Genomic DNA, 15,316 nt, shown 5'->3' on the forward strand with positions numbered 1-15,316 from the left:
ACAAAGTAATTTGGATATAATTTATATCAAAATCTTTACTATGCAAATAAGTCAACTGACACATAGGAATATTAACTTGATTTGCTCAAGGTATTGGAACTAGTTAGTGGTGGAACCAGGGATAAAACCCAAGTTGCTTGAATTATCTACAGGGAAGCTTACCTGGTGATAAATTTTGCCTTTCCCTGAGGAAAGACTGCTTTTGTGCTAGTGTACTTCTCATGAACACAGCAAAATAAATATTACTGAGGTTGTAATCCTGAAAACATGATTGTAAATAGGAGTAGCTCTTGGAATTCCCTTTTATCAATAAATAAAGTAAAAATGAAATTTGTGAGATTCTCACATTTCTAAAAGTGAAAAAAGGATTTAGCTTTCAGGTCCAGTTTCCTGTTCATTCAGGCTATCTCTATTTTGAGTTCAAAAGACCACAAGGATTAGACTATCTACTAATTATATATGCATACCAACTATAATTAATTACAAACAATTTAATCATCAAAGAGCTCATTTATTCTTACTTTCATGGAAGTGTCTTTGTAGTAAACACTATAAATGGGAAAGTCTGTATAAAGAGGATTTTAAAAAGAAAGAAAAACATGATTTGTTGCCTCAGAAATGTGTGTTTTATTCAAGCAAAACCATGAGTAATTTTTTTTTCAGATTATTCAGTTTAGGGAAACTAAACAGTCGTTCACCTGGACCCAAACCTTGACTAATCTATCTCTGTTTTAACAACACAACTTTCTAAACACCACCCCAACGGAACAACTTACTCCAGCTGTAGCCAAATTCATCTTCTTTGTCTCCATCTTCTGAGACTTTGCTGGAACATGACTCTTCAGCATCACTGCTCATTCCAGAAAATGTTGAAGGAGGGGGCAGAGACAAGCTGGGGAATGAAGTCTTTTCAGGCTCTGAATCCAACTGACTGGATGCCTGTGGAGAACAAGAAGAATGCAGTAAATATGTGCAGTCTAAGAACCAGAAAACTTCACAGAATGAAAAAAAAAAGTAGGAAACAAGAACAGCTACGACTTTAATGTTTCAAACAATATAGTAGTAAGATCGTATGAAAGATGTAGGGGAGGGAAGTGATTGCATTCGATCACATGTATGCAATGATAGACAAGATTCAGTTAAAGTCTAAACCTACTTAACACAGAAAATATTCAAAGCCCAATTTAACATACTGTTCTGTGTTATTTTTAAAGTCAAGAATCATTCAATTTGAAGACTGAAATGACTATCATAGGAAATCAGCAAAAACTTCCCTTTTTAAAAATCCCTCATTCAAATTTTTTCATAAATATGTAGATGGAGTAGGTGAGGCTTGAGGGGGGTTTGGCAGGCTCTTCCAAGAAATTAAAAGGAAGCTAACTGAGACATCCTACTTTGAGACAGTTGCTCAACTGAAATGTATACAAAATATACACCTTAGATTTATACTGAATTTTTGCATGCATTTTTCATATACCCTTCTTGTGAAGGAAATGAGCTTTGAACTCAGAATTCTCAACTCTGTGAATGAGAGGGCATACATAAAGCACTCTGCAAACTAATATATACATGCATATATAATATTGTTATATATTATGTATAATATATAATAATGGTGCGTGTGTGTATATATATGTGTGTATGTATGTATGTGTGTGTGTGTATATATATATATACATATATATATATATTTACATGTACTATCATTATTATTATTATGTCCTGATTCCTCTTTGTGGAATCCGAGAATCTTAGAATAAGATGGGACCTTGGAAGGTCATCTAGTTTAATCAATCAGGTTACAGACCTATTTTTGCATGGAAATTCATAGTATTAGAAAAATGAATCTACACTGGTACCTTCAGAGGAAGGGCAAATATGAAAGTATTTGCTCTAACTATAAATAGATGCAAAGGGATTTATATACATACACATATATGTGTGTACATATGCATATATATAAATATGTTAATATATAACTTTGGATACATGTATGTATGTGTATGTATAGTTATCCAGCAGACAAGCAATCACTAAAGCATTATTAAAGTAAGCAAAATGTGTGGGTACACATACATACCTACATCTATCTATCTATAGATATAGATATAGATATATAGATATAGATATATAGATATAGATATATGCCACATTTTAATACTGACTTCCAAAGAGTGGAAAGAACCCCAGAAATGCAAGTACCATGAGCTTTCAGCTAAAGTTCTGCCTTGCTCATGAAGCCTTCCCTAGTGTCTCTAAAATTACACTGATCATTTTCCCTTTTCTTCCTCCTATTATACTATGTCTATATTTCATCTCTCTTCATTCTTATATGCATATATGTATATACACATATGTCTTATTTGTATATATGTGTATATATATGTATGTGCACATGTATGTGTATACATATGTAAATATATGTACAGACACATATACAGACACACACATATGTATATATGCCTAGGCAGGGACTAAAATTTATTTCTTTAGTAACCAACTTCTTGTAGTTTCTGGCTATATAATATTAGGTACATACAGGTACTTACTGATTTTTGATCAGTTCTTCAAAAAAAAAAAATAGAGACATGATAGAACAGTGATAACAACTTGAACTGGGATTTCATTAATATAGGGACTTCCTGCATAAGGAAACTCCCTCTATGAAGGCAAACCAAAACCTTCTCTGCAATTTAGTCTTAGAGAACTTCCCTAGTGACATGGTGTCAAAGTTGGGGGTCACTAAACTATACAAAAGAATTCTTGTGCGCTGCATATTGACTTAGAAAACCATATATCAATATTGTATGTTGTATTCTTTTTATTTATTTTGTTAACTATTTCCAATTATTTTTTAATCCAATTTGGTTGGCACTCAGGAAAGGTGGGCCCACATGAAGCCAGTCACTGTGTTTGAACTCACTGGCTTAGAGCAGTGAAATTAAGTGACTTGGTCTGGGTCACACAGGCCTGTATATAATTCTCAATCAGGACTTAAATCCAAGTCTTCCTGGCTAGAAGGATAGCTCTCTATCTACTATACTAAATTGTCTTTCATGACAGTATGTTAAAAGAAAAACTATATTGAGGAATTATATATTTCATAGCTCATAGGATCAAAAATCTAGAAATAGAAGGGGATTTAGAGGTAATCTATCTTCACATTTTAGAGATGAAGAAACTGATATCCAGAAAGAGGTTAAGTGATTTGCCTTAGATTACACAAGTAGTATTTCAAAGTGATCCAGGATTTGAACTCAGTTCCAGGATTCCAAAGTTCAATGCTCCAACTTTCAGTCCTTTTTTTCAGGATACCATGAACATGATCCAGAAAAGGACATCAGAATTTCAAAGTATCAAGGGGTTATTACTATGCATATTAACTGCCCCGTCAAAACAAAGAAGTGCTGATGACATGATGGTTTTGATTAACAAAGATTGCTGGATAACAAAGCTTGCTATATAATGATTTTTTTTTCTATTAACAAAATTTGTTTAACCAGCCTGCATAATGGTATAAAAAATGAAGCTTTTGCAATCATAAAAAAACATGAAGCTGTTCCAAACCTCACTCAGGATGAGCTTTGTATTAATTTCACATGGCTCATTTGATTCAGTCAAGTTTTATTAATAATAAATTGTAGAAATTTCTCTGAAATTTTTCAGTTATAAAAAAGGGATGGCAATTTCTTTTTTTTAATGGTAAGTAGAAATGATGGAAAAGTAAGAATTAGGAAAATTTTACCAAATGAAACAATGAGCAAACTTAAGACATAAGCTTCCTAAAACCCTAAGAGAATTTTGGCAAATCTAGAAATGCAGATTGTGTGGCTCCCAACCAAATTCTGGTATGAAATCTTTCCTCCGCCATCTTGGCTCTGCCCCCTCTGGTATAAAATCTTGTATCAATGAATTCTGTTTAGGCTAGAATGTAGTTAGCAAAGTTCTTTGCCTGGCATTCTAGGTTCTTCCCCCTGGCATTCTTGCTTCACTCTCCCTCATGCAATATCTGTTACAGCTAAAAATAGACCATATTTTCACTTACCCTCTACCCAACAACCAAGCTTTTAAAACATTTGTGTCTTAGCTCACAATATGTCTTATATGTGGAATTCCCCTTCCTCTATCCATGTGGAATTCCTAACAATCCTTTCAAGGCCTATTCATGACAACTCCATCAAATCTCATCCCTCATCCCTAGGTCAGAAATTACTTTTCTACCTTGAACTTGACTTTGCTTTACAACTCTGATACATTGCAGTGTGATGTTTATTTTAATTACTTCTTTGTGTATCTTATGTCCCACAGAGTCTATGCCTTATCTAAACTTCCTATATCCCCTGGTGACTATGACAACTGTCTGAGCATAGCAGCAACTTAATGTGTATTTGCTGAACGGTATCTTCCTTTAAGACTCCAGACTGTTAAAAATACTCCTTGAACTAAAGTAAAATGTCTCAAATAAGTAAACTTAAATGTTGCTTTAGCAAAACTCATGAACTCTTTAAGAATACTCCTGTTCCCCACTGGAAGACTGAATGGAGTTTAACCATTTCATTAATGGTTAAACTGACACACTGACCAATTAAGTGTATATAATTAGCTCATTGTTGGCACTTTACACATTCCTTGATGGCAATGATAATCCCTTAACATGCATAATGTATAGTTTTCCAGACAGAAGGGAAGATAGAAAAACATAAGATATTCTGAAAATGTTACATGCCATGTAAATACACATACATGAATCACAAATACCAATCACAGCACACTAAGTGCAACATACACAATTATTCATGTAAAATTACACATGGAGACGAACCTTAAATGGTGTGGGAGCAAAAGGGTTAGTTGGGGAACAACGGAAGGTAACTCTACCTGGATTCTGTATTCCCTACAGTAATAGAAAATAATATTCCACATATTATGGATTATTATAATCAACTTAGATTATGCACATTCCTATAGCATATACTCCCTTGTACTTTAAAGATGGATAAAAATCTGCTATAGTTCATGAAAAGCTTCCTCACAGACATGAATGGCAAATTCAATCCTTTTCATAATCAAATTCCAGCATACAGTTTTTTATTAAAATGCCTGCTAAATTTTTCTAGAATTTTACCAGAAATTTTTCCAGAAATTTACCAGAATAATAATTTTCATATAAAGTCTACAGAAGAAAGACTGGGTATGTTTTTTCTTGGTCGAGACATTTGTCATCAGAACATTTTATGAATATAAACAGATTCACATATCCACTATTACATAAGAAGGGCACATGTAGACACATTATTCTGTTACTACTCTGAACAAATCTGTGAATGCTGTAGTTTTAAAACTTTTGTAATTAGTGCAAAGTTTTCATAAATAACTGTTTTCATAAACCAAATAGAAAAAATGATTCATTTACAAACAACATTAATATAAAAAACCCAAAATGGCACAATAAAGACAGACACTTAAAAATCACCCTTGCTGTTCAAAAGGGCCATTGAATTTCAGTTGCAAAAATGAACTAGATCTAGTAAAAGGTATTTATAGAAAATTTGCTTAATAGAATATTTTCATGCCTACTAATAACAAGATTTTTTTTTCACACATCAAATTTGGTACTATAATTTAAGAACACACTAAAGCAATAACAAAGCACAAAGATCTTTTAGAAAGAGCAATTGCAAGCCAATGGCATTATCCAACCTTGTCAGTGTTGAGCTGCAGAGAATCAGCAAAGGGGTTAGTGCTGCTGAAACTGTACTTAGTATGAAGGTTGTACGGCAGGGAAGGCAAGGGGGGTTTCTAAAAGGAAACAGAAGAGGACCTATGAAGAAAAGCAGTTCTCAAATATAACTTCAGAGCTAAAATGGAACATATTCTGTTATGTCATATATGTGTGTAATTATATTTAGCTTATACATTTAGCTATTAATATAATTAGAATACATAATTAGTCTGAAATTTAGTGTTTTACCTAAAAACTAAATAATTGAGGTTCCTTTCAAAATGTCAAGAAATGAAAATGAGTTCAATATAGGTCAAAGCCCGCTCATAAATTTAAATGTGGGAACTGATTTGTCTGATGACCCTACCCCGAAAGAATGCCTTTGTATTAGTCACTGTTATTGCATGGACAAATACATAAACACACAAACATATATGTTGACCTACAGATACCTCCCCCTATATTTTAAAGTATTTTATTGAATACACTTGTTTCCTCATTTATTTCAGAAAATAGAAATAATTTTATATTTTACTGTGTATGCATATATTCAAATATAAAACAAAACATTATAGTGTGCTAGTTGAAAAATCTCCACAGCTATGCCCTCTTTTCTGTTTTACATTGTACTATTATTACTTTTATTAGCTGTTAAAGTTACTTCTGATTATTTTATGCTTAAAAACTAAAGCAAAAGGTAAAGAAAACAAATAGCTAAAGAAATAAATTTTGTCAATTTCTGCTTTCCTCTTCTTTTTGCTGTGGATGGAGGGGATGAGAAACAAGGAAGTTGGAGGTGAAAGCCAAAGAAGGAGAAGATGGGACACAGGGGAATTGATTTGAAAAAAACTTCCCTGAAAGGAAGTGAAAGACCTCAGGAATATGGTATAAAAGCTCCTTGTAGAGTCTCTATTTTTTAACTTGTCTATAATGATCTATGAACCAATATTTCTAGAGATTAACAAATTGAAGGGAACAATGATTGCCCACTATAATCCAGCATTTCTATAATTTTCTGCTTTGTTTTGTTTTGTTTGGGGGGAGGTATTTCCTTAGTGTTAGAATGCCCCCACCCCTACTTTTCAAATTCTCTTATTCTTTTATTTCATGTATCTTCTAAGAGAATAATTGCATACACTTAATTGCATATATTTAGGCTCCAGTTAAATGATTTTGATATTTCTCCCCATAAAAGCCTTGTTGGCAGGCATCGAGTGTAGGCTGTGGTAAAGTCATGTGCCACAGCACTGCACTCTGGCATGATTGTATTCTAGTGAAACATTCAGACACAAATTTCTAGTAAAGCTTATGCCAGTCTTCCTCTCTGCTGTTCTCTTAGTGTCTTCCTATAAAAGGAGGAGATAGACAAAAAAATGGGCAGACTGATGCTTTTGCTCCTCTCAGATTCTACTAGGCTTTTCAATAAGTTTTCAACTTAAATTCTTCATTTTATCGAGTGGAAAGCATTGGATTTAGGGCTCATTGAAGACAGAGATTGTCACTTTTCAGCTTTGTATTACTGTCATCTAGTACAGTGCCTTGTATGTGTTGTGTTATTCGATAATACTTGTTACATTAAAATACCATTGTTAGGGGGCAGCTAGGTAGCGCAGTGGATAAAGCACTGGCCCTGGATTCAGGAAGACCTGAGTTCAAATCCCATCTCAGGCACTTGACACTTACAAGCTGTGTGACCCTGGGCAAGTCACTTAACCTTCATTGCCCCGTGCAAAAAACAAAACAAAACAAAACAAAAAACCCATGCTTAATGTGATAATTTGAAAAAAGTGATAAGGGAGAGGTGGAAAAAACATCCCAGGTCCAATGGTTTAATCCTTTGTAGGGAAGAAGGCAGTAAGTATTCTTTTAACATTTTAGCGAAAGGAAATGTTGAGGTGGTTCCCAATGTTTTGTTGTTGTTCTTGGACAAATTCCTTCCAATAACAATAATAACAACAATGAAAATGTGTTGTGAACCCCCAAAGCAATTTAACATACTACTTACAATATCATACAATTATTTACTGAATAAGACACCATTAAGGAATTGCTACTTGGAATTCCTCAGAATATTGTCACAAACCCCCAAGGGGTTCATGAACCAATAAATGGGAATGACTGCTTTGAAGGAACAGATGAGAGGTAATATGTTACAGTAACAAGAATGCTGGACCTGGATTAGAGAGAGAATTGGATTGGAATCCCACTTCTAGCACTTCTTAGGAGACTATGGGCAAGTTCCTTACCCCACAGAGCCTTGATTTCCTTAACTGTAAAACGGGTGCAGTAATACCTATAGATTATCTACCTCAAAGGGCCATTGTGAAGATTAAAAGACATGTAACATATGATATATATATCAGTCTAGACCATAACTTTTTTTGTGTGTGTGAGGCAATTGGGGTTAAGTGACTTGCCCAGGGTCACACAGCTAGTAAGTGTTAAGTGTCTGAGGCTGGATTTGAACTCGGGTCCTCGTGACTCCAGGGCCGGTGCTCTATCCACTGTGCCACCTAGCTGCCCCCTAGACCATAACTTCTTAAACTATGGGTCACAAGCCCATACTGGGTTACATAACTGAATGTGGGGGTTGTGAAAAATTTGGCAACAGTAAAAGGTTTTTAAATATGTTTATATGTATGTAGTATATATGATGTATGTATGTATGTATGTATGTATAAAGGGCTCACAAGTGGAAAAAGTTTATGAAGCCCTTGTCTAGACCTATTGTTTCATTTGTTTAAGGAACTCCTGATATAGAAACTTCCTCCACTGATGTAAACAGTCAAATCATCTGTAAGAGAGCTGCCTGGGGTAGTAAGAAGGGAAATGATCTGGCCATAACTGCATATGCCTGTACTCTACATCACCCTGATTTTCCTACGAATCTTCACTTTGCCCATGTAATATTATGGAAACCTTCAGAAATCATAAAAATCCAGGAAATGGCTATGTTTATCACTAATCAAATTTCTTAAATTACTTTTTATTTGTAGGTTATTTGGGATTGGAACTTGGCCCTGACATTAGAGTATAAGAGAACAGTATGCACACAGATGGAATGGTAGATCATCTAAAAACTCTTATCATTATTACCCAAAGATTTACAGAAAAGGAACAGAATTCATATTGAACAATCAATGACTGCCATTTATGCTTATATCCTCAAGGGCCATTGAAAGCAAGATGGAAGATTATTAGCTGGAAAAAAATGATTGGGTTGCAATAGAGGAAAGAAGAAGAGAGAAATTTGGCTCTTTTTGCACTGACTGAACCCACTTCAAATGGGAGACTGGTTCAGTATACTCACTAGTCCGTTATGCACCATTCTGTTGTGTGTAAGGCTGTAAAATAGAGATAAAGACCCTGCCAGATTCACCCGGAAGCATGACTTTTAGGATGATTTACAAGCAAACTTATCTTATACCTATAACAGGCAGGTACTTACTGTGGAAAAACATGTGCTAGTGAAACTCAAGTACATTCTCCCATAGAGTTATTAGGAAAAGGAATATAAATAATAGGAAGAAGAAATGTAAAAAAAAAAAAAAAGGTAAACTTCACTATAAACACACCATAAATTCTGATTAAATCAATTTGGGTGACAGCTATCTTCAAAGCTTGCAAGAGTATGATGCACTGAGGACCAAGTAGGTACCCCTAAGATGTCAAGACCAAAGAGAAATAGTACATCATGTAAAGTGGGTCACATATGGAGGGTTTACCCAAAAACATAGTCAAAAATATCATTAGAAGGTGTGGAAGGCTTTTGTTCAGCTGAAGAGAGAGGAGGATATCTTTCATCTGTGGTAGAGAGATGTCTGTTCTTAAAACATTAAGAAGTTATGATTGGCACTGAGAAAAATGTTTATGAAGCTCTAATGGTAATTCTGTGAATTACTAATCAGCAGTTTATCTTATTGTCTCAAATGTAGAAGTTGGGAACTAAAAAAAAAGCTTTAACATCACTTAAACTAGCTTTGCCAATGTTATCTTGCTGTATCTATGTTTAACACAACAAATGGAAGCATGAATGTATCAAGATTTATAATTATTTAAACAAGCTGAAAAGTATTTATATGGAATGCATTATGATGCTACCCTACCATTTGGTAGATTTTCTCAATTGAACAGATACTTATTATCTAACAATAAACAACTGGATAATTATGAATTGCAGATGTGAAGATAGCTACTTAGAGTTGGAACTACTAAATTAATTTCTCACAGTCAACCCACCCCAGAGCTACACCTGTCCTGACAACAAAAGAAAGAATTAGTAAGAGAAATCTAGGATTTTGTTTGTCACTTAGGCCTCTGAATATTAACAATTTAGTTTTCCTGATCACGTTGCACAACGTATTTTGGGGGGTTTCTTTATGAAGCTAACCAATAAGCCCAATGTTCAGGAAATGCCAGAGAAAGTGCTCAAATCCCTTTTTATCACATAATTAGATTGGAACAATTTTGCAATTTAAGTGCCTTGATAAAGATACTTAAAATAAACTTATTTTAAAGTGTGTATGATGTTCCTGAGAGAAATGACTATTCTTTCTTATATTAATAACCAATTAATATAAAGGGAAGGTGTATTCAGTTTTTTTTTTTTCCTTTTCCACTGCCTCCTTCAAAGTCCAGACTCTCCAAGGCATCTGTGACCTTGCCCAAAGAATTCACCCCAACAGAACCATCTTATCTAGGTGGAATTCTTATCTGACCATGGTTCACAGTTCATTGACCGGGTAGAGGATAGATCCCTTTATCTAGATCGCCTGAGGCAGGGGTGTTCTAGGTGTAGAAATAGCTTCTTTTTTTTTTTTTTTTGTAATCACATGCAGTTCTTTATTGTACATTGTTTTAGAAAATAAAACCAAGGGTTTGTGGACATGGGTGGTGGGAGAGTGGGTAGTCAACATTAATATTAAGACAAACAAGGAATGGAGAAGTATATACATGGTAACAATTTAAAAGTAAATTATATATATCCTTCAAAGTCATAGAAATAGCTTCTTTGTCCAAGAGTGACATGATTAAAGTTACTGTCCCCAGCCTCTCATTAAAATAAATCCACCTCTCATTGTAATATTCAGAGTTGATTTCTGTCCATTCAGGAACACCCCCTCTTCCAAGAGTGTATCAGCTTTGAGTGGCCTCCATGATTCATATTTGGTTTATAAGATAAAACCAAATGACCATCATTTTATTAATTATCTGCTAGCTATAATTAATAAAATTGATGATTAATTACCCAGAAATTATTTCTCTCATACTTTTCAATATGTCACATCCTTAACTGAAGCCAGCTATGAGAAAATTTCACAAAGAAATTAAACCTAAAATAAACATGTGCTATCATAAACTGCTGGCCTAATGCTCACTCTTAGTACTCATTATAAAGTTTATAATGCTTAAAGATAGCATTTCTGTCCCCCAAACAACTCATTAAAAATTTTTTTTTTTAAATCACTTTACCTGAGATGACTGATGATAAAATGGGTTAGTAGGTTTCTGCCCAGAGAGAGCAGATGCTGATGAAGGGCTAGACACAGACTCTGGCTGGGAAACAAAAGTTATGAAACCACTAGTAAATAGACATGCACTTTACACAGAATCCATAACGAGGAAGTTTAGTTTTAAGTGGTGCACACAGATACAGAAAGGCTCATTCACATGTGATCATAAGTTTTGATTAGCACAGAAGTTTGTTTAGAGAATAGATTTATGAAAGTACAGTGTTCTCTATTGCTTGTTAAGATATTATCTTTGGTAATCACTGAATGTTCCATTTATATTCCAACTATACTGCATTTCCCTTTAATGTGTTTTCCCTGAATCCTTTGTGACCATAATAGATTCACAAAAAAGACTGAATTAAACCTTTAGGGCCACACCAATACAACTTGTTGATAGGCTTTTTCAATAGGACTTTTCAAGGTTCTATAAATCAAATTAGAGATGATTTCCACATGGATTCTGCATTGAAAATTTTAAAAACAAAAACTTGGAACAAGTTTCTTGGAGATTTCAAAAATCGCTATCTTTGTGTTTGCATAGACAACTGGATTCTTCATTATACTCTAAATCAAATAGGATTTTCATATGCTTCCTCTCCACTTTGCAGATGCTTACCCTCGTTCTGTTTATAATGCTCTGTACCATAAAAAGTACAGGGTTGCCTGCTTTCCGTATGGCTTCCACAGCTTGTTCATGGCTTGCATCTCTGAGATCCATTCCATCCACCTGCAATGGAAGGCCTCAGCTTAACATTATAAGAAGCTAACGTGAAATGGAGCGATTTGTAGGTCTCAGGAATGAGAATCATTTACCGGGAGGGCATCAGGAATATCTGTTCAAAGCTTTGAAAGAATTTTTGTATTTTGGCAAATTCTAAAGTCAGCTTTGGTGAGAATGTGGCTGGATCCGTGTATTTGCCATAAGAACATTCAGGACTTCCAATAAACCTGATTGACAAAAAAGGAACTGAGAATTTTTTTATTTTTCTTAGTATTGCTAAGTTGTTTTTTAAATAATGAACAGATTAGTATCATTTAAGAAATGATGCAAAGAAATTCAACAGTTATATAAATTTTGTTGTGAAAATCTTTTAAATTATTTCTTTCTTTGCCACATAAAGATGGCTAAATATACTACTTCCTGTGGAGTAATGAAGATTATTTCCACTTCTTTTTCCAGTCATTCTCTTTTTCTTATTCAATGTATAGTTCTTCTGATAAAGGAAAACCTATTCTGGTGCCCAGGAATACTCAATATTATATATTAAGGTTAGTTTTGCAAAAAGAGGTTTTTTACAATAGACATGATAGGTGCTGGAAGCCAAGGAAGGTGCTTATTTGTTAGTAATTTTTACACAAATAGCCTTAAAATAAAAGTTAAAGTTATGTTTTGTCTAATATAATGTCTTGTCTGAATCATAACCAAATGACAGAAAACAGAGAAAGGAAAAAGAAAGTCCAAAGGCCAAATGCTAATCCTGGTGGGAAAATAAAGAGAATTGTAATCATGGTTTTATCATTTCCAGTTATTACAGTTGTGGTATATACTAATTCCAAATAGCAAAGTCAAGATCAACAGGGGCAATTCTGGAAAGAAAAAATATGAGCTATATGCATAGAATATCTGTCATTAGAATGTGAATCATCTCCATTTACACTAGAAAATCTCTGCTAGTAAAATGGTCTGATTACTTAATTATGCATCTTTCAGTGAACATTAACAAGCCTTTAACCTTCTTATAGAACTCCCATTCTTTTTGGGGGGGGGCGGGGCAATTGGGGTTAAGTGACTTGCCCAGGGTCACACAGCTAGTAAGTGTTAAGTGTCTGAGGCCGCATTTGAACTCAGGTCCTCTTGAATCCAGGGCCAGTGCTCTATCCACTGCGCCACCTAGCTGCCCCAAACTTCCACTCTTAATAGATCAGGATTTCTTAATAGAGATATGCCACTGACTGTCACCTTTAAGCCTATGAACATACCTTATTCTCTAACTGAAAGGGGCTAATGTGATTCCCTGTTTAATGGAAAATGTCCATTCAGACAATATTGTGCAAAAATGGAGGACTTCTCACCTCTGAGGGAGAAGTTTTCAATACACTGTCCTTCCAGATTGGGTCAGGGAGCTTTACTATAAAGGACACATGGAAGAACTTGTTTTGTGATAGTGTAAGACTCCTATGACTTTTTTGAAAGGTTATCAATAGGCTTTCTAATAACAGGTAGGTGACTATGAGTTATGGAGAAGGGAAGTATCATCAAAGAGAAAAGCCCATCATTCTCCAATCTTTATGATCACAAAATTTAAAAAGAAAAGGGAGTTATTTATCCTTTCTTCCAGATAGAGGATCACAGAATTAGTGCCTTACATAAGGTCAAACAACCAGGATGTTTGGAAATGGGTCTGACTCTGAGGTTGATTTTCTATCAATCACAGTAGCCTGCCTATCTCAACTTAGGGTTTTAAGAGTTTGCTTTAGTACTGAGAGGTCATATATTTGCCCAGGATCATGCAGTCATTATATGTCATAGATATAACTTGAATTTGGGTTGTCCTGACATTGATGTTACCCGATTTTCTCGCTTTGGGATAATTTAAGTTTATTTCTATATGTACAATACACTTATTTATTAAAGGTAATGTGACAGTGGATAGAATTATGGACTTGGAGTCAGAAAGATACACATACAATATCTTGCCACTAACCCTTATTATCCAAGTGACTGGAGACAAGTCATACTAACCTCTCAGTTCTTAAAGCAACTCTGTAGGGCTTATGGAGTAAGTAAAAGGCTCTTAGACCAGTTCTTACTCTGGGAGTTGTCCATACTGACAAAATCACACATTTAAGTATGCACATTTATATATTTTTAAAACAGAGAAACGTATGCATATGTTAAGTTGAAACTTTTGGCAACTATGTAAAACATGGATGATGGAAAATTTTTCTTCTGGGGTACAAGAGGAATTAAAGATGTCATAGGAATGATCCACTAAGAAAAGCAAAAAAATAATCAAATTAACCTGCAAGAGAAAAGTGATAATAAAATGTTCCATGCTTTATACAAAAAAGTTTGTCAATTCAAAATCAACTAATTTATAGTTTTGTTTGTAAAGAACTTTGTAAGAAAAATCACTATTTTTTTCCTACAGAAAGTGCATGAATGGGTCGCCCATGAATAAAAACATTGTCATCAAACGTGTATATACATTTTTTAAGGTATAGAGGAAATTTTCTCATTGACTCAGAGTGGCCTCCACTATAATGCTTGAAAAATAGTGAATATTCTTTTTCCTTAGAAAACAAAATAAAACCTTCAGTGCAGGAAAAGGACATTATAGGATACCTCTACTATTCTATCTCCAGTTTTTAAGGTTCCATTTTTGCCAGCTGGACTATCTTCTAGAACATGCTTGATGAAGATTCCCCTCATTACTTCACCATTGCTTAGGCGACTTCCCATTCCACGTCCACCAACAATGCTGATGCCCAGGGATTTGTTTGGTTCTCTCCACAGTTCAACCCTACCAAAAACAAAAACAAGCAAAGTTTTTGTATTCATGTTAGTTTTGCAATAGTCATTTGTCCAATTTCTTGAAACAACCATTTATATGTATTGAGTGGGAAAAAAATTATATTTTTCTTTCTTTTCCTAAATATTTATTCTCTATGTCTGGCAAATATTCTGAACTTGTTTACAAAGATTTGCAAATGTATACAAAGAACATATTTGTTTCCACTAAAGTTTTACCCTAGTACCACAGTGGAGTATGGCAGGGAGCCCTGGTTTCTCAAAAGTTATATCGGCAAAGCATAATTTTGAGCAGTTCCTAACAGGTCAAAAAGACTTTGAATGTAGATTTGGTAAAGAGTTGTATGTCTTTCATCCAAGAACCAGCCCAGTGAAGTCAGCAGAATCTCATTATGAGGTTAATGTTGAGGGAGACAAAGTTCTCAACCAAAGCAGCTAGCTCTCTAAGGTGTAGAAAGTCAATGGCTGTATTTATAAAAGGAATATCGATATCTATCAGTACAACACTGTTTGCACTCCATTTTTTTTAGCATGTCTTCCAGTTCTTTC

General features: G+C 34.4%; 1 protein-coding gene across 9 annotated transcripts in view; it reads right to left on the reverse strand.

Moving 5' to 3' along the window:
- MPDZ (multiple PDZ domain crumbs cell polarity complex component) overlaps positions 1-15,316 on the reverse strand; it is a 220,961-nt gene that overhangs the window by 47,086 nt on the left and 158,559 nt on the right. For 3 of the 9 annotated variants that reach the window (XM_043979444.1, XM_043979443.1, XM_043979449.1), the window contains 4 exons: positions 14,582-14,759; positions 11,852-11,962; positions 5,701-5,799; positions 777-939 (listed from right to left, as the gene is read on the reverse strand). In XM_043979444.1, the coding sequence (XP_043835379.1) occupies positions 777-939; positions 5,701-5,799; positions 11,852-11,962; positions 14,582-14,759 (551 nt within the window). Of the gene's footprint in view, positions 1-776; positions 940-4,822; positions 4,895-5,700; positions 5,800-11,194; positions 11,279-11,851; positions 11,963-14,581; positions 14,760-15,316 lie in introns of all 9 variants that reach the window. The other 6 variants (XM_043979442.1, XM_043979441.1, XM_043979446.1 and 3 more) reach the window with 3 other exon arrangements.

Source organism: Dromiciops gliroides, chromosome 1 (assembly GCF_019393635.1).
Source record: "Dromiciops gliroides isolate mDroGli1 chromosome 1, mDroGli1.pri, whole genome shotgun sequence".
NCBI classification, from domain to species: Eukaryota; Metazoa; Chordata; class Mammalia; order Microbiotheria; family Microbiotheriidae; genus Dromiciops; species Dromiciops gliroides.